Source organism: Pristis pectinata, chromosome 4 (assembly GCF_009764475.1).
Source record: "Pristis pectinata isolate sPriPec2 chromosome 4, sPriPec2.1.pri, whole genome shotgun sequence".
Taxonomy (NCBI): Eukaryota; Metazoa; Chordata; class Chondrichthyes; order Rhinopristiformes; family Pristidae; genus Pristis; species Pristis pectinata.
The window spans coordinates 7,134,430-7,154,501 of NC_067408.1; the positions used below are offsets into that span (position 1 = coordinate 7,134,430).

Below are 20,072 nucleotides of genomic sequence, written 5' to 3' on the forward strand. Positions count from 1 at the left end.
TGAAGGGCAATATATTCTTTTTCCCCCACTAAGAAAAATTGTAACTATTCACTCATGACATCCTTTGAAGGTTTTCCTCTTAAACATAATACTGTTTGATTTCATCCATGGTATCAAAAGTTATTGCATTGGAAGCACTTGAAATTTCTTGAGCTGATACTTTTTTTTGAAAACCTACCAGCATCTGCAAATATCCCAACTGCCAAAGTTAGCGAAATGCCAGGAATGAAACAAATGTTCCAAGTGCACTGGGTTAAACCTCGAGTAACTATATTGAAAAGCAATGGCTCAGAAAACCAGCTTTTACGAGCAGCAAAGTATTATTCAATAGGATAAATTCTAAGCAGCTTTAGAAGTAAAACATGCATTTAGTCTTACACAAGGTCTCTCATTCCTTGCGCTCCAATAACTCTCACAAACTACACAAATGTTTTATTATGAACTTTCTGATGCTGATTATTTCAGAATTACAGATATCAGAATTGCAAATGAAGTTCCATGACATAAATTTTGTGGCTGGATGCACGGAATTATTTTCTGAATCCTTTTGTAAGTATACAAAAATCAATGAGCGTAACATTCATAAAGTCAATAAGATATTGGATATCTACAAAGTATTTGACATACGGACACGATCCCAAAATCTTCTCAAAACTATTAGATTAACCCCAGCATTCCATATGAAAATCAATGATGCAAGTTGTATTGCTGGATGAATGAAACAAGAACTAATCTAACATACCACTGAGTGACGTGCACATTGATTTCCCAATAAATATGGGTGGCATAAATAAACAGAAAGAGGTTACTGGCCCAAAATAATTACATTTGCAACCAGTCCTGGTACTATATAAAATATCAAAGTGCTTCTCAGAGCTGTTTTATTGGAACTAGTAACAAGGATACCAAAATATCACAAATCCTGAAGAAAAAGCAACAGCGATAATAACACCCTTTTGCTGTTAATCTATTGCATAGAAAAGGTATTGATTTACTGACATGAAGCTACTGACATTTCTCTAAGAGCAAGATATTATGTTAAGCTTAAAATTTAACACATATTTCATCAGGAACCCCACCCTCTGCAATTCTTTAAACAACCAACACCTTAAAATAACTCCAGTTAGTCAGTACACCCAGAGCTTTGCCCTGTGAGCTCATCCATTGTAACACTGGTAACTTGCAACACCATTACACTGTTTTCAGACAACAAGAAAGTCCTAACAAAATCTAATCACCTGATAAGGCTTTTGGCTGCATTTGTAATCCACAGCAGGCTTTGCCAATATGAAGCACTATATATTTAACTCCTTAGTGCAGGGTGTAAACAGGTAGGATATTAAGTGCTGGAAACACTGAGCAAGTTTGGCAGATTCTGTGTAAAGAGAAACAGTCAACATTTCAGGTCAGTGACCCTTCATCAAAGTTTGATAAAGGATCCCTGACCTGAAACGTTAATTTTCTCTTTCCACAAATGCTATTTAACCTGCTGAGTGTTTCCGGCATTTTCTGCTTTTATTTCAGATTTCTACTATATGCAGTTTTTTTTTTTAAGGACTTAAAAGGGCTTGGAGAAGAGATTTCACAGAATATCACCAAGGATAAATGAATTCAGTTATGCAGTCCATAAAGGAATGCAAGTGAAGAGAGAAGCAAAAAAGAAAATCAGAGGAAGTCCAATTTAATTACAAATAGGTTTAACACAACTCATCAATTTCAACAATATTCAGGTATAATCTGGGGTATGAAAAGGTTTAACGTCAGTATGTTGATTAGAAATAACCCTGTAACAAAACTAATTCAATCTCCTATCACAAACAATGAACACTGATAGAAATTTTATGACTACTAATATTTTCTACACTCCTTTTCAAAAGATCCTATGAGCAAAATTTGACATTTTCATTCCATGATGTTTCTGAAGTACTTTTCCACATTTTGCCAATTTGGAGATCTTTCTTTATTCTTTAATCTTTATTTTTATCTTTATACTTACTAGACCTGAACAGAGCTTCACGTCAGTTATCTTCCTTAATGCAAAGGACATCCATTTCTTTTACCACATTATGCTACTCAGTCCGTCTTAGTTCATCTGCTTTTTCTGATTTTAACACTTTCTTGAATGTTCTTCAGCTTCTGCTCCCAAAAATTAAGCCCAACCAAAACTCTGGTGTCCAGATTCTGCTGTTACCAGGTACCACTCTCCCTGCAGTGCTAAGATCATTGATCGACACTGAATCCATACAAGTCATGGCAGGCACGGTAGCATTATGGCAGGCACAGTAGCACAGTGGTTAGCATAATACTTTACAGCGCCAGCGACCCGGGTTCAAATCTGGCCACCGTCTGTAAGGAGTTTGTACATTCTCCGTGTCTGTGTGGGTTTCCTCCGGGTGCTCCGGTTTCCTCCCACATTCCAAAGACGTACAGGTTAGGAAGTTATGGGCATGCTATGTTGGCATCGGAAGCATGGTGACACTTGCGGGCTGCCACCCAAAATCACTATGCAAAAGATGTATTTCACTGTGTGTTTCGATGTACATGTGACTAATAAAGATCTTATCTTATCAAATTTGAAATTCTCATTCTCCCTCAAGTATCTCCATAACCTCATTTCTGTATCCATTTAATCCCCCCCCAACCCATCTGTGGCATGCCATGCCTTCAATTCTCCATGTTTTTGTGTTCTCTCAGCACACCTTATTCCCCTGTATCTCACCACAGGTAGTCAAAACTTTATCAATTTCATCTCCAAAAACATGTTTTAATCCAAACCTTTACACATGTCATCTTTTTAAGAAGCTTCTTATAACATTTGACAAAGGTTTTAGTCACCCAGACAGACTTCTTTGATTTAGTGACCTTCAGATTCTGACCTTCATTTCCTGGGATATTTCCCTATATTAATAGCACAATGCAAATATGAACTGTCGTACTGTTTGATCATAAAGCCTCAAAGAAACAAATACATGGGCATCAAGCCCAATAATTCACATTTCCTACAAGCCAGTTTCAAAGCAGCAAGGTCTAAAGTATGAGCACCACTTCTCTCATGGAATGTGGACATTCAACACCCATTTCAAGTGTCCTTTTAATAGCAATGGTGACCCTTCTTCTGTACCATTTCAACTCCACTAGGCAAGGAATCTTGATGATTTGGTACAACATAATGGCTCGCTTATCCATTTCCGAGAGTAGTTAGGAGTCAATCACACTGCAGTTGCCTGGAGGCAATAAATGTCAGACCAGAGGCCGGGACAGCAGATTCACTTCCCGAGACTACACTCATGAACCAGGTGGGATTTTACAACCTGGAGTTTCAAATCAATATAAGATTTCCTTATTAGTCACATGTACATAGAAACACAGTGAAACGCACCTTTTGCATAGAGTGTTCTGGGGGGCAGCCTGCAAGTGTCGCCACGCTTCTGGCGCCAACATAGCATGCCCACAACTTCCTAACCCGTACATCTTTGGAATGTGGGAGGAAACCGGAGCACCCGGAGGAAACCCATGCAGACACGGGGAGAATTTACAAACTCCTTACAGACAGCGGCCGGAATTGAACCCAGGTCGCTGGTGCTGTAATAGTGTTATGCTAACCGCTACACTACTGCTATACTACATCAGTCCAAAATGGTGACTTTCTATTTCCTTAAGGGCAACTAGGGATGGGCAATAAGTGATCAGCTTGTCAGCATTGCCAACATCCAACATACTAGTGGCACTAAGCTTGTTCATTCCAGATTAATGGAGTTGCCTACAAGTACTCAGCACATTAAGAAACAGAATTAATCTTTACGGTTAACATTCATCAAAACTGGGACAGCTAGAACAAAAGTGTTAAAACGTAGGGAAAGAGCAAAGTGGAAAAATTAGGACGATGCAATGAGAAGAAGGGGAGAATGCAAGGAATGATACTATTTGTAACCTCAGTGCTCAGTGTTCCCAGACCACAATGAAAAGGAACTATTTCCAAAGGGACTGGGAAAGAGAAATGCAATCTGGTACAATTTTCAGGTGATAACAGGTATGATGAGGGAATCAAAGAACTGAAAGAAGGTCAAAGCATGCTTAATAATAAAACAAAACAATGATACATAAGAGAAAGTATGGGAGGACCACTAACAAAAGGCTCCAAATGACAAGTTATCATAAATTCCAATGCTTGCCTATTATTCTAAAATAAGTTAATGTTGGATAATATAAATAATCAAAATGGATAATTTGATCAAGCATATTACAGTCACTGCAGGGAAAGGAATTAGTAAAGCTGAATTCTGATCTATATAGTTGGTTAGTACAAAGCAGATCCATGGACCTGCCCAAATGCTAAAATCACACACTGCTTCAATCAATTAACATCTTCATTAATGTAATTCAAATGCATTCACTAAGACAATAAGGAACATCTATACTCTGGAATTTTTTGATTTTTAAACTCTGGAGTCGGGGAAGAGTCCCAATTTCAAAACATAGTGGAAGAACAGCAAACTCTGTAGATTAAGTAGACTAAGTAGTCAGTTTAGCAATAGAGGGAACCTTCTGGTATCATCATATACTAATTGGAAGAGAAATTATAAACACAAAGCAACGTTTTAAACCTTAGCACAAGAAAGCATGTGACATAAGTTTCCAAGTAAATTCCCACTCTTGAGAAATCTGCGTCCAATGAGATTTTAACATAAGTGACAAAGAAAATTGTTATGGGAAGAAACAGAAGCAAAAGATTAAAATAAGGCAACAAGCATTCTTGCTTATTTGGCAATTTAAAAATAGGTCAATGGGTGTAATAATCTCAATATACAAATTAAAGAGACTAACCTAATATTTCTTTTAAAAATGTTCTTTTCTTCTCATTTCCCAGCCACCACCTCCCTCCAACCCCAAATTTATTCAGGCTAAATACCACATGAGGCTGCACCTGGAGTATTGTGTAGAGTTTTGGTTATCCTGTTATAAGACAGACATCATTAAGCTGCAAAAAGTGCAGATTTACAAGCTGTTGCTTAGACTCAAGGATCTGAGTTATAGGGAGAGGTTAGGTAGCCTAGAACTTTGTTCGTGAGAGCATAAGAGACTGAGGGGTGATGATGTAAAGATTTACAAAATCATGAGGGGCATAGACAGGATGAATGCACACAGGCTCCCCCCACCCCACCATGGAAAGAAAATCAAAAGCTAGAGGGCATAGGTTTAAGGTGAGAGGGGAAAGATTTAAAAGGGACCTCGAGCAACATCTTCATGCAGAGTGTGGTTTGTGTATGGAATGAACTGCCAGAGGAAGTGGTTGAGGCAGGTACAATAACATTCAAAAGACACTCAGACAGGTACAGGAATAGGGAAGGTTTTGGGGGACATGGGCCAAACGCAGGCAAATGGGACTCACTGAGATGGGCAACTTGGTCCGCATGGACGAGATGGTCGGAAGGGCCTGTTTCCGTGCTGTATGACTATGATCAGATTTACAATTTCAGGTACACTTAGATTGTACAGTCTAAATGCAGGCTATCCCTCAAGTCAAACAATTCTATTGCAGATCTGCAGTTAGTGAGCTTCAGTTGGCTATATTCTAAATTCATCCCATATATCTACTACAGGTTTGAAATACCAGTTGCAATATCTTCACAAGTATTCAGTGAGCACTGCAGTGTTTTGTCCTGCATTGCAGCATTTCAGCCACTTGAAGTTGGATTGTCCACCTCCACCTATTTATACTAGAATGCTTCCTCGCACGTCACCACTGTAACTGCAAATATGTTACGAGTAGCTAAATACTGAATTGATTTAAAATTTTCAGAGTTTAAAATCAGTCTTAATTACACTCCAATTTGCTTTGCAAACATGGTACATAGATGATCGGCACATAGTAATAAGAGGTTTGATACTTGAAAGAGCTGGGCCAAATCCTACAAAGACGCAATGCACATTTGCCTACGGAGTGGTTATGCACACGCACCTATCTTAATAATGGAAATGAGAAATTGTTCCTTCTTAAAACAACTGGCAAATGAAAGTTAGAGGTGAGAGGATATCAAAACAATCTTTGAAATAATACAAAAAAAAGTTCACAAAATATGCCGACTAACTATCCGTGACTGAGAATGCCCAAATTCAATGCCCAAAACCAAGCAGTTCTACTTGGCCCAGTCCAATGTACTTGAGACTTGCCTTTTGGTTAATTCATTCATGATATCTATGTCAATGTTGAATAATTTTCCATCACATTAGATTTCATATTTTATTCAAGTACTGCCAATTCTGGACATTCTATTATTATGATTACCAAAATGTGGAAATGTTGATATAATAACAAAACAATTGCTATGGTCACCACAGTCAGTAACATGGACAGCTTTAGCAAAACCCATAATAATCCCATCAGAAATTCCACATTAATCTTCAATTTAAAATCCTTTTACAAGTGTAAACAAACCATTAGGCATTGTCATGAAATCCTTCAACTAAATCCTATTCATTAGTCATCTACAATATTTGAGTCATTCTTTCCCACCCAAACATAATGACAACTAAATTCCGTTCCACCCAGCTATTATTTTTGCAGTTTCTTCCTAAAATTACTGCTGAGACTGCAGCTACAAGATGAACTCAAACACCACCATTGCAATTACAGGCAGCTCCCCCGTTACACAGTGGTTACATTCCTAGAAAGTGGTCTGTATCTTAATTTTCTTTTTACATGCAGCTGCATCATCTGTAGACATGTCAAGAACTGAATTGAAAAAAACAAATTTTGTATTTATTCGTTTACTTTTCCCTCACAAACTCCATGAGAGTGAATTTTATCCATCTCAAATTTTTGGGGAGTGACTTGTGAATTCTGTAAGGGCAAATTTCCATTACCTGAATGGGCATAATGCAGGGGTTACCTATATAGAGAAACAAAGGACTGCAGATGCTGAAATCTGGATGAAAAACACGATGATGCTGAAGGAACTCAGCAGGCCAGGCAGCATCTGTGGAGAAAAGCAGGCAGTGAACATTTTGGGTCAGGACCCTTCTTCAGGAGTCCTGAAACGTTGACCACCTACTTTTCTCCAATGGATGCTGTCTGGCCTGCTGAGTTCCTCCAGCATCATCGTGTTTGTCACCTGTATAGAACTGAATTCCAAAAGGGCTCAATTAATAATAGACAAAACAGAAACCAGTAATAAATATGCTCTTATGAGTATTGCACAGTAATGCATCTTAAATTATTGATCTGAAGAACAAACTGCAATAATGCAGTCTAGCTCTGCAGAAACATTACAGTAAATTGTAAAATACAAGGATTTTGGTACTCCAGACAACAGACGTGAGGATGGAACCCGGGTTCGTTGGAGCTGTGCAGCAGCAGAACCATGAACTGCTGCACCAATCTGCCGTCTGCAGCAAGAACCTGGACGATATGGATCATTTCCCATATTTCAGAAGCCACCTTTCAAATGGTGACAGACTTCAATGATGAAATCTACCAGAGCATTCAGTGCACCTGCATGGCCTTTGACTGACTGAGGAAAAGAGTATTTGGTGATCAGAACATGAGACGCAGCACAAAATTAACGGTCCATTGGAGTGCAGTTATTCCTGCCCTTTTTATCATAATTTTTTTCATTCATTTGCAATCTGGGCATCACTAGCAAGGCCAGCATTCATTGCCCATCCCTAACTATTCATGAAAAGATGGCGTGAGCCACTTTCTTGAACCACTGCAGTCTTTCTGATGAAGGTGCTGTTGGGGAGGGAGTGGCGAAGGAACAACAATACATTTCCAAGTCAGAATGGTGTGCAACTTGCAGAGAAACCTGCAGGTGGTGATGTTTCCAGGCAACTGCAACCCTTGGTATTTTTAGTGTTAGACTCATGGGCCAGAGAGGTGCCTGTGCAAGTTTTGTGGGTGGAACACCTTATGATGGAGGAATTCCTGCACTGACATAAACCTGGGACAATTTACCTCTGACAACCATAATTACTTTTCTTGTTACGAGGTACAACTCCAAGCACTGGAGTGGCTTCCCATGGATGTCCACTACCTTCAGGTTTACCAGAGCATCTTGATACCACAGTTGGTTACTTGCTGCCTTGATGTCATGGACAGTCACTCTGACTTCACCTCTTTGGACCGAGGCTATAACAAAGTCTTGAGCCAAGTTGTTCCAGCAAAACCCAAGCTTGGTGTCAGTGAGCAAATTATTGGTGAATAAGTACCATGTGGTAGCTCTGTAGATAACTTTGTTATTGAGAGTGGGCTGATAAGGTGTTAATTAGCCAGATTGGATTTGTCCTAATCCACTACCTCACATAGTTCTCTGTCCTTTTAACGATTACCACTATTCAGCATCCGATCTCTCCCACCCAAAGTGCTTTAGCATAGTAAATACGGTAAACACCATGTCAGAGTGCACATTGTTGTTGACATTGACTAGGGGTGGATTTATCTCCTGTCTAGCCAAGAATTACTGAATACAAAACCTTTCCCTGCCTCAGATCAATCAGAGCAGCAGCTGGGAATTAAACTTCTACTCTTTTATGGCATTACTCTGGATGCCCTGATACACTCAGGCCCTTTAAGCAAATTTAAGAGTAATAGAGTCAGAGCAATATAGCATAGAAAGAGGCTCTTCGGCCCAACTCATCCACACTGACCAAGATGCCAATCTAAGTTAGTCCATTTGCCTGCATTTGGCTCATATCCCTCTAAACCTTTCCTATCCAAAGTGTTTTCTAAATGTTGTTATTGTACCTGCCTCAACCATTACCTTTGTTTCATATACCCACCACCCTGTGTGAAGACGTTGCCCCTCAGGTCCCTCTTAAATCTTTCCCCTCTCACCTTGAGCCTATATCCTCCAGTTTTCGATTCCCTTTCCCTGGGGAAAAAAACTGCATTCCTATACCCCCTCATGATTTTATACACCTCTATAAGGTCACCATCACCACCCCTCTTCCCACCCCAACACTCCAAGGAATAAAGTCCTAACTTGCCCAATCTTACTCTATAACTCAGGTCCTGGCAACATTCTCATAAATGGGCATTGGGGAAATAGAATTCAGTAGGTTTCAGCTTGTAAAAACAAGTGTTTCCAACCCCATCTCTGGCTCCACTGTGTTACAAATAAATTTCAAAAAGAACTCAAGTTAGATCAGGCACTGATTCAAGACTAAGAAATCAGAGAGCAAAGCATTTTTTTAAAATTATTATAGAATCTCCTGAACCATTCCTTAAGCATAGAATATGCGCTTTCACCTGCCTGTCTCTCTCGCTACGAGTTTGCAAGACAGCCCCATTCATGCCTTTGCCTTTATCCTGTATTTGCGCGACATTTGTTTTCTGTCACTTCTGTTCTCTTTTTTCCTCTGATCCAATTCTTTCTTGTCCCAATTGCTCATTCAGATCAGAACCAGTAGAGATGCTCATGCAGTCCAGTTACTGTTTCTCTGGAACTTTAAGGCTTCTCAATATCATTCTCTGTCTTCCAAGCATACTGTTACGGACTCAGTGAATGTCCCTTTTAGATAGAGAGAGATAGAGAGAGAGAGAGAGAGATAGAGAGAGAGAGAGAGAGATAGAGAGAGAGAGAGAGAGAGAGAGAGATAGAGAGAGAGAGAGAGAGATAGAGAGAGAGAGAGAGAGAGAGAGAGAGAGAGAGAGAGAGAGAGAGAGAGAGAGAGAGATAGAGAGAGAGAGAGAGAGATAGAGAGAGAGAGAGATAGAGAGAGAGAGAGATAGAGAGAGAGAGAGATAGAGAGAGAGAGAGATAGAGAGAGAGAGAGATAGAGAGAGAGAGAGATAGAGAGAGAGAGAGATAGAGAGAGAGAGAGATAGAGAGAGAGAGAGATAGAGAGAGAGAGAGATAGAGAGAGAGAGAGATAGAGAGAGAGAGAGATAGAGAGAGAGAGAGATAGAGAGAGAGAGATAGAGAGAGAGAGAGATAGAGAGAGAGAGAGATAGAGAGAGAGAGAGATAGAGAGAGAGAGAGATAGAGAGAGAGAGAGATAGAGAGAGAGAGAGATAGAGAGAGAGAGAGATAGAGAGAGAGAGAGAGATAGAGAGAGAGAGAGATAGAGAGAGAGAGAGATAGAGAGAGAGAGAGATAGAGAGAGAGAGAGATAGAGAGAGAGAGAGATAGAGAGAGAGAGAGATAGAGAGAGAGAGAGATAGAGAGAGAGAGAGATAGAGAGAGAGAGAGATAGAGAGAGAGAGAGAGAGAGAGAGAGAGTGAGTGTGTGTGTCTGTGTGTGGCGTGCTTATGTCAATAGAAGATAAAGGACGTAATGACATTGTTGAAGAAGTCAGAAGAAGAAAGGTCAGAAGAAGAGAGAGAGAGAAGGGAGAGAGACACCAGCCTGCTAGTTTTCTCTATCGATGGATGAGAAACAATAACTGTGTCTACCACTGAAATCCATGTATGGAAGTTGGAAGTAATCCGGTGGAGTTCACTTTGTTGCTGACCTGTAGAAGGAAACAGGTATTTGTGTGTGGATGACCACGATTCAGATGCTTTTCGGGGTGAGGAAGTCACTACTGAGTAAACACTGAAGTGTCATTTGGGTTCCATCGTGGAACATTTGGATTTCGTATTTATTCTATGTTTCTCTACATCTACGTCTTATCTTCAGACAACAGTGGTTGTTGAAGAAGCCCTTACTCATGTTTCACCTTATGGCTAGCGGAACTGAACTTTAAGAACCATTCCTGAACTTGGAGTTTGGGATTTTGTCACACACACACACACACACACACACACACGAAGAGTTTAGTTTTGGAGTTAACGTTCAAGGTTTAACATTTTTGAATTCTAACATACTAACATTTTTACTTCTATTTTACGTATTATCATAAGTAGTGATTAATAAAATAGTTTTTAACACTGAATCATGCTCGGTGTGTTTCTTTTGTTGCTGGTTCGTGACAAAATAAATTTTGTACTGATACATTTCAAAAGTGACTACTCATCAATAGTACATCATTGGCTATACAGTATTTCTTAATGTCCTAAAATAGTCAAGAAAAGCTCTTTTAAAAGGGGGGGGGGGGAGGGGGACAGTTGCAGCAGGGGAACGTATGGAGTAGAGTCCATTTGATTTTTTTTTAAAAGACGTGGAAGGAATTTCAGTGTATCTTCCTTTGGAAATTTTGTCAGCTTTTTCCATGTCTCAGCAGCTGGCATTGCAAGTTATAGAACAGTACAGCACATTACGGGCCCTTTGGCCCACGATGTTGTGCTGACCTATATAAACCTACTCCACGATCAACCTAACCCTTCCCTCCTAAAGAGCCCATAACCCTCCATTTTTCATACATCCACGTGCCTATCTAAAGGTCTCTTAAATGTCCTTATTGTATCAACCTCTACCACCCCTAGCATTTCATTCCAGGCACCGACCTCTGTGTAAAAAAAAAACCTACCTTTGACATCTCCCCTAAACTTTACTCCTCTGACCTTAAATGGATGTCCTCTGGTATTGGCCATTGCCCTCCTGGGAAAAAGGTGCTGCCTGTCCACTATCTATGCCTCCCATAATCTTATACACCTCTATCAAGTCACCTCTCATCCTCCTACACTCCAAAGAGAAAAGCCTTAGCTCGCTCAACCGTTCCTCATGATACATGTTCTCTAATCCAGGCAGCATCCTGGTAAATCTTCTCTGCACCCTCTCAAAAGCTTCTACATGCTTCCTAATGATAAGCCAGCCAAAACTGAAAACAATACTCCAAGTGCGGTCTAAACTAACCAGAGTTTTATGGAGCCTCAACATTACCTCATGGCTCTTGAGCTCAATCCCCCGACCAATGAAGGCCAGCACACCATATGCCTTCTTAACCACCCTATCAACTTGCACAGCAACTTTGAGGAATCTATGGACTTGGACCCCAAGATCCCTCCATTCCTCCACATTACTGAGAATCCTGCCAGTAACCTTGTAAGCTATTTTCAAGTTCAATCTTCCAAAATTTATCACTGCACACTTCTCCAGATTGAACTCCATCTGCCACTTCTTCGTTCAGCTCTGCATCCTGTCTATATCCCATTGTAACCTATGACAACCTTCTACACTATTCACAACACCACCAACCTTCGTGTCATGTTGGGGAATTTATTATTGAGTAGGTCTTCACCTCTTTTCTTGAATGCTGAACTCAGAACCCAATATAAAGTTAGATGTATTGAAAAAGAATTATTCAAAATTTATTGACAGCCTGGACATCTACTTATTTCCCTAAAGACTATATACTGCATGCAGACACTAACAGCCCAATTTCATAATTTAAAGGGTGAACCTGAAATGAAAGTACAATCAAAATACTGAAATCATATTACATTGATTCTGCTTTTGCAGTTGCACTGAACTGGATCAAGGAACTGGCACAAAAGAGACTTGAGCCCAGCGTAGATCAGACATGATCATATTGAATGGTGGGGCAGACTTGAGGGACCTGGTGGCCTATTCTTGCTCTTATTTTCTTATGTTCTTATTTGTATAAGAATGTTCCAATGAATTATGCAAATTATACCTCCATCTTTTATGCATACAGACAAGCATATTTAACATGCAGAGATGCATTAATTTGAGGTATATAAAAGTTAACCTCGCCACAGATATTTGCATTTTGCAAACATTCATAACAAACTTGCAAAATCCTTGGCAAGCTCTAATCCTATTAGTTAACAACTTCACTGAGTTATTTCTTAATGATAAATTGAAAATAATTTCTCTGAAATGTTAATTGTCTATGTTTCCTAAAGTATAATCTCATCTCCAATTAACAGTTAATACTTTACATAATCAGATTTCCACAAAACAAACCCAAGCAAGAGAAATTGGGGTCATCCATTGCTCTCTGTAAGTGGCAAAACTATTAGGATGGTAAAGGAGGCTTAGAGGCCTGCTTGCCTTCATTAGTCAGGGTATTGAGTATAAAATCGGGACGTCAAGTTACAGCTATATAAAATTTTTAGTAAGGCCACATTTGCAATATTGTGTGCAGTTCTGGTCATCACATTATAGGAAGGATGTGCAGGCTTTGGAGAGAGTGCAGAAGAGGCTCACTGGGATTTTACCTGGATTAGAGAGTATTTGCTACAAGGAAAGGTTGGACAAATTTGGATCGTTTTCTTTGGAGCGTCAGAGGCTGAGGAAAATCCTGATAGAAATATATAAAATAGCATAGATCGTCTGAGTAATTTTCCCAGGCTGGAAACAGCAAATACCAGAGGCCATAACTTTAAGGTGAGAGGGAGAAAGTTTAAAGGAGATTTACATGGCAAGTTTATTTTTACAAAACAGAGTGGTAGATGCCTGGAATGTGCAGCCAGGGAAGTGGTGGAAGCAGATACAATAGCAATGTTTAATAGGAATTTTGGCAAACATATGCATTTAGGGATACAGACCACGTGCAGGCAGATTAGTTTAAATTGGCATCATGGTCAGCATAGACATTGTGGGCCAAAGAACATGTTCCTGAGCTATACTGTTCTATGAAATGCACACGTTTATTGCCTTAATCCTTTGCAGTCAGAAGACTGATGGAATAAATTGAAACATTACCCTACTAGCTTCCTACTGTTAAACTGAAGATTTTATCCATGCTAAAAACAATCAGCAGGACAGGCAGTACTTGAGGAGAGGGTTAATGTTCCTGGTTGATAACTCGTAGTCAGAATTAAAGTTATTGCAAATAAATAGCGTAAATAGATGAACAGATCTAGCATGAAAGAGGTGGAAAACTGAGAATGACTACATTACAAAGAATAAGTGGAGACAGTGATGAAAAGAGTGCATCTTCCATCATTCTCATAGAATCCTTATACTTAACTAATTTTTTTGCACCATACCTCCTTTCACCTCACCTGCCAAGTGGTTTCTGAACAACTTCTGGTTTTCAGATTTCAGCATTTTGTTTTAATCAAACAATGCTTGTCTTTAACCACCGAAGCACCCAATGGGAAAATATAATATATAAAATAGTTATATTGGCAAGGCATAGAGGATGCAGACCCAGTGTGGGCATATGGGGTTAGTGTAGATAGACAAAAAGGTCAGTAGGATTGTGAAGGGATGAAGGGCCAATTTCTACACTGTACAACTCTGACTTCAAGATCAGAATCAGACTTCAAGGTTTTAAAATTCAGTTTAGTTTTACTTTATATCCAGTCTTTAACCAGTAGCAATCTGCTTCAATTGAACTTTTGGAACAAAGGCTCACTTGGTTTACTATTGTATCTGAATTAAGACGACTGCAAAATCAAGCTCTAGTCCAGAGAATTAAGCACAAAAATGTAGGCCGATACGCCAATGAAAGTATGAGGGACTGGTGTCTCTCAGATATGTTCATTTTGCCCTGTCAAGTGGATGCAAAAGTTCCTAAGGGACTATTTCAATAAACATCAGGGGAGTTATCCTCACTATCCTGACCAGTATTTATTCCTCACTCCTTGCCATAACCTAGCTGCAATGAGAAAGTTGTTTGTGGGAGTTTGCTGCATTTCTTACATGCCACAATTTTAAACTGTAAAGCATTGCAGGACATCATGACAGGAATGTGAAACAAGTATACAAACCCAAGCTTATCCAAAAATTTACTCCTTCCCAACGTTAAGTGCTCGCAACCAGCCAAGATCTCAATATTCTGACTGTGGAGTCTTGGTGTTTACCCATTTCCACCACCCCACCAATACCAACTAGGCCTTTAGTCCTAGGAGTCTAGAAAGCTCTCCCTATACCTTTCAACCTTTAAAACACTTAAAAACCAAACCTCAATAATTAAATTTATTCACCATTCCTAGTTTATACACTCGTTAGATCAAGGTCAACTGTTACCATCCATCTGTTGTGATGTATCTAAGAACATACTACTAGATTAAGGGAACAATACAAATTGAGCTGTCAGTTTTGTATTTACGTCATTCATACATTTATGGCTACTCGATTTGCATCTCTCCAATGCTTCCTTATTTCTTCCCTCCCTCCAATCTCCTCCATCTTTGTTCAATATCTACACACTATCTGCAACAAAGAATCAGCAGTAAGTTTCGGTTTAAGATACGAGTTCTACATCCCCATTTTGCATTAAAGCGTTTATAATTGGACCACAGTAAGCTGGAAAGCAGAACAGCAGCAGCTGAGTTGCAAGTTTGGTTAGCAGTAGTAGAAATAGTGCACCACTATCATACTTGCAGAGATCATATAATGAATGGACAAGGGCTTCTCCACCATGTACCAGAGGGTGGAATGCTGAATGAAGCAATTCAAACAGGGAATGGTAGAGACAGAATTGGGGGTGCAACGCATTCAAAGATTCAGGAGAGGAAAGAAAGTTGAGAAAGTGATGATAATTTATGAAGTTATCAGTATCAAGGTTGGTATTTCAAAGAAAGGTATTTTGAAAAGGAGGAGGAAACTGCCAGAGGTTAGGGATCATTTACAATGTCAGCTATAAAGAAAAAACAGCAGTTAGAGTCAAAGTTTGTCACATTCCAGCATTCCAAAAACTCCACATACTCAACACACAATGAAGAACAATGCTGAAAACCCAGTTTTGCCTAGTAGCCATCTCATCTAGTGCAACACTAATACCAACAATGTCCCACAAAAGCTGCCAGCTTCCAGACCTTGTATTATCCAGAATCGTCAATTTTCCATGAGCAGAATTTTTATAGCCCAATGATTACTAGAGTCTTTGAGTTAAATTCTCATTACCAAGCTTCATCCAAAATAAACTCGGCTTATGTTTTTTTTCCTTTGAGGAGCAAAGTAAAACTTTTAAATGTGCTGGAGGAACTCAACTGGTATATCAAGCTGCTAGACCCACATGACAAATACAAATCATTCCCAGATCTGATTAAAATCAGTATCACAAACTAGTGGGGGAATAAGATTCAGGATTTGATACCCCGCTTTTATTACATTTTACATTGCAAGTGTCTTGTTTATTTTGTACAGGTTTAAATATAAAAGAGATTCCTGAGGATATCCCTAAGAATACAGTACAAAACAACAGTGCAACACCAGTGAATCATTACTTCAGTTCATCACAACTTGGTTTGCACAATGTACAATCCAATCTTCTACAATCTCATAATTATCAGAAGTTACTAAATAGCTCCATTCACAAAAACGAAAATACTGCAAAGGTTAGAAACTGAAATAAAAGTTGTAAGTCATCACCTGAAATGCTAACCATGCTTCATTCTCCACACATTACCTAACCTGCCAAGTGTTTCCGATGTTTTGTGTTTCTATTTTAGTTTCATTCATTACTTTTCTCTCTTAAGAACCAGACCAAAGACTTGAAGTTGGTTGGTTGGTTGGAACTGAAGGATGGCTACGAGGTAAACTCAGTCTTGTCAAAGGTATGATAAACCTGCAATGGAAGGCCAACAAACTGTTCTTATGAAGGGATTTTGACCTGAAACGTTAACTGTTTCTCTTCTCACAGATGCTGCCTGACTTGCTGAGGCCTTCCAGCATGTTGTTTTTATTTCAGATTTCTAACACCTACAACTTTATTTTGATTTTCACACAAACTTTTCAAATTGAAACAAACTGAATGCCTATAATTTGATAAGAATATCTATGCAGAGCCCTAGTCCCAAGAGAAATATAGATGTAATGATTCAAATATCCAGCTTAGAATTACTACAATCAGGAGCAGCAATTTTCCCAGTGTCTTTCCCAGATCTTTTCAAGATCGTCATCTTGCAATGTATTGTTCTGCTGCAAAAAGATTTTCAATGCATTTATACCCTGTGCATGTTTGCTTCTGACAACAATAAACTTGAACTTGAATCCAGTTATTTTCACTCCTTTTGTTGCCTTTTGCCCAGGACCCTGAAAATTTCTTTTCAAATGCACTTCTGATTGACTATTGAGAGTTACCACTGAACCTGTTTTGACACGTTTCAGATAGTACATTCCAGATTGTACCAATCAGCTGGGGAAAGAAAAATTCAAGAGTAGTATGGGACTTAAAACTTCATAATGGTTGAAATAGGACAAATGCTTCAGATATTCGTGTCATTCTGCAGATTATTTTCAAATGAATCATATAAAGTTACACAGCACAGGAGGTCTCCATTCCGTGCACGAACATCTGTGTTAGCCAAACAAGAACTGCCAAGCATAATCCCACTTCCCAGCTTTGGGCTGCAGTCTTGTATCTTCTGGCTCTTCAAATGATCACTTATGCGCTCTCTTTTTAAAGCAATGAGTATTTCTGCCTTTGCCACCCTTTCAAGCTGCAAGTTTCAGACTCCATCTACCAGATAAAACCACCCTCAGCAGAAATTCCTCATTTCATTCCTACATGCCGTGATCCGTTGTTCTGGACATCCCAACCAGGGGAAACACCCTCCCCACATTCAGTCTGTCTAGCCCAACCAGAATTTTATAAGTTTTAGTTGGATCCCCTCTCATTCTTCAAAGCTCTAATGAATAGCCAACTTAGTCTTTCCTCATAGGATAACCCCATCATCCAAAGAATCAATCCAGTTAACTTTTGCTGTACTCCCTCATAGCAAGTATACCCTAACATCCGGAGACCAAGACTGCACACATTATTCTAGGTATGATCTCACCTAGGCCATGTATAATAGCTGTCATACATACTTACTCCTGCACTCAAAACACAACAGCTGCTGCCAGTGACCCAGGGGCCCCACCCCTAGTAAATGTCCAAAGAATGTAACTTGATTGTAAACTGTACACTCCCAAAAGCAGAAAATACATGGAACCAAGTAAAATGCTGCTGTTAAGTTTCTTTTTTTTGAGAAAAGTACATATAAATGCAAAGGAACATTAAAATCATGTTTTGTCAATTAGGCACAGCACAGGTGGATGCACTTCTGATAACATTGATCTGTCATAAAAGATGCTAGCAATACTCGACAAGTCAGGAAACATCTGTGGTGAGCTAAGCAGAGCTGGTATTTGGGGTTAATGCTCCATCAGAGCAAATCCACAACAAAGCATTCAGAGTGCTTTGCTGCTGTATTAATTTCTGGTATTGCTTCAATTTGACACAGCCAGTGGAGCTCCAGCCTTACAGCTCCAGTGACCTGGGTTCAATCCTGACCTCCAGTGCTGTCTGTGAAGAACTTGTACGTTCTCCCTATGACCAAATGGGTTTTCCCCGGTACTTCAGTTTCCTCCCACATTCCAAAGAGATGTAGTTTGGTAAATTAATTGGCCACTGTAAATCATCCTTACTGCTTCTGAGCAAATAGAATCTGAGGGGAGTTGATGGGAATGTAGGAAGAACTTGGGCATTATGATGGCTCTGTGAGCTGACATGGACTTAATATGCGAAAATAGTTTTCTTCTAGTCATAGAGAAAAAAGTACTCAGTAAAGGTAGTAACAATAGTCAATTGTAATGACAAAAATATTCATATTAAAAATACTACTACACTGCATAAGAACACAATGGAACAAACAAATTTGCCTCAAATGTGTACCATGGAATTAACAACCAGCTACACTCCTACCTTGCTGCCATATCTACCTCTCAATAGGTCACATTATAAAACAGAAATCTAGCACAATTTAAAACCCCTTTAACTTTTACCTGATATAATTTTTACATTTGACTGGAGCTCATGTTAGTGATGACATAATGTAGCACCAATATTCGAAAATTTGAAGCAGAAGTGTTTTAAATCAACAGGAAACCAACATTTCCTTATGTCCAAATTAGCAAAAAATTAGTGCTTGCTAACCTGAATTCAATAGAGTTTTCTATACTCAACGAAAAACAATGCAATTTACAATATTTGGCTGAGTTTATAAACATGTGCACATACTCTGAAATTGCAGAACTCCTAAATTAAATTTACAACATTCGGCCAAGTTCACTAACTGTTGCTCGAACCATGACGGTAGATGAAAGTTCTTGAGCAACATGAAAACACGTTCACAGTGTGAACAGCTCCTCAGCAAAAATGTTGAGAGCAGAAACAACCCAACTTTCACAAGGAAGTACCACATTGTCGTGTTACACTTGCAGGACCTCTCACCAGTCCCACTTGCTACAAGACTGCAGTCTCTTGTCAAATCTAGGGCACCATCGGACCCAGTCATTTCCTTGACTTTGGTGTGTGTGAATGAGAGAACAGGAGCAAGTTTAGCTCTGCACGGATTCTTTACAACACTCTTCACAAGGGGTCCGTGACAGGTTGCAAATAGTGGGGATAGGTTTCTCTCCGCATGTTTTACTTCTCCCGTGTCAATTTATTTTTTAAATCTGGAAATTAAAGACTCACAAACTTGGTTTTCTTTTCTCCTTCCTCCAGGTTCTTCTTCACCTTGGACTTCTCCTTGCTCCGGGAAGAGCCCGAAGCCTCACTCCTCTGCTGTCCCTCCATGGTCTTCCGGTTTATCTCACCGTGTAGGTGTGTGTCTTGTTTTTATTCCCAGTGAGTTGGACGAGTCCTTAACATGCGGTGGCCGAGGACGCAGAGTCGGCTTCCCCCAAGGCCGGGGCCTAGGCGCGGGCTCCCGGCTGCGATCCTCACGCAAGCCCGCCGCCGCCGCCACAGGCAGGGGAGGAGGGGGGGGGAAGTGGAGGGAGGGGGAGGTTGGTTGAAGAAAACTTCCCTCCCGCTTCTCAGGATAGCCACATGCCGCCGCCTTCCGAGCGGGGTAGCGAGCAGACGGCGGGAAGGCGGACGAAACGTCCCATCAAGCGAGAGCGGCGGCGGATCAGGAACCCGCGCTGCCTCCCCGGGGGCCGTGATTGACAGGGGGGCGGGGCCACAGGTGCCCTCCGCCGACCGGGGAAGGGTGGGTGGGGGGCGGGGCCAAGGTTGCCCTCTCAGGGAGGGCGCGGGCGGCAGAAAGGGGGCGGGGCCGCAGGTGTCACCGAGGAGGGGGGCGGGGCCACGTGTGCCCGTGCGTCGGCGGCGCGGAGGGGGCGGGGCGGCGGGCGCAGTGAGCGGCAGGGCTAGGGGGCGGGGCCGCAGGTGGCTGAAGGAAGGGGGCGGGGCTACAGGTGTCTATCAAAGACTGCACCTGCGGGGGCACAGTGACATGCAGCGGAGAGGGCTGTTACTGCATGCATTCTCGACATGTGAT

At 40.4% G+C, this 20,072-nt stretch overlaps 1 protein-coding gene across 1 annotated transcript in view; it reads right to left on the reverse strand.

The window, feature by feature from the left end:
- LOC127569160 (protein diaphanous homolog 1-like) overlaps positions 1 to 19,739 on the reverse strand; it is a 135,267-nt gene extending 115,528 nt beyond the window's left edge. The window contains exon 1 of the mRNA XM_052013548.1: positions 19,262 to 19,739. Within this exon, the coding sequence (XP_051869508.1) occupies positions 19,262 to 19,363 (102 nt within the window). The 5' untranslated portion in view covers positions 19,364 to 19,739. The remainder of the gene's footprint in view (positions 1 to 19,261) is intronic.
- Between the last annotated feature and the right edge of the window lie 333 nt (positions 19,740 to 20,072).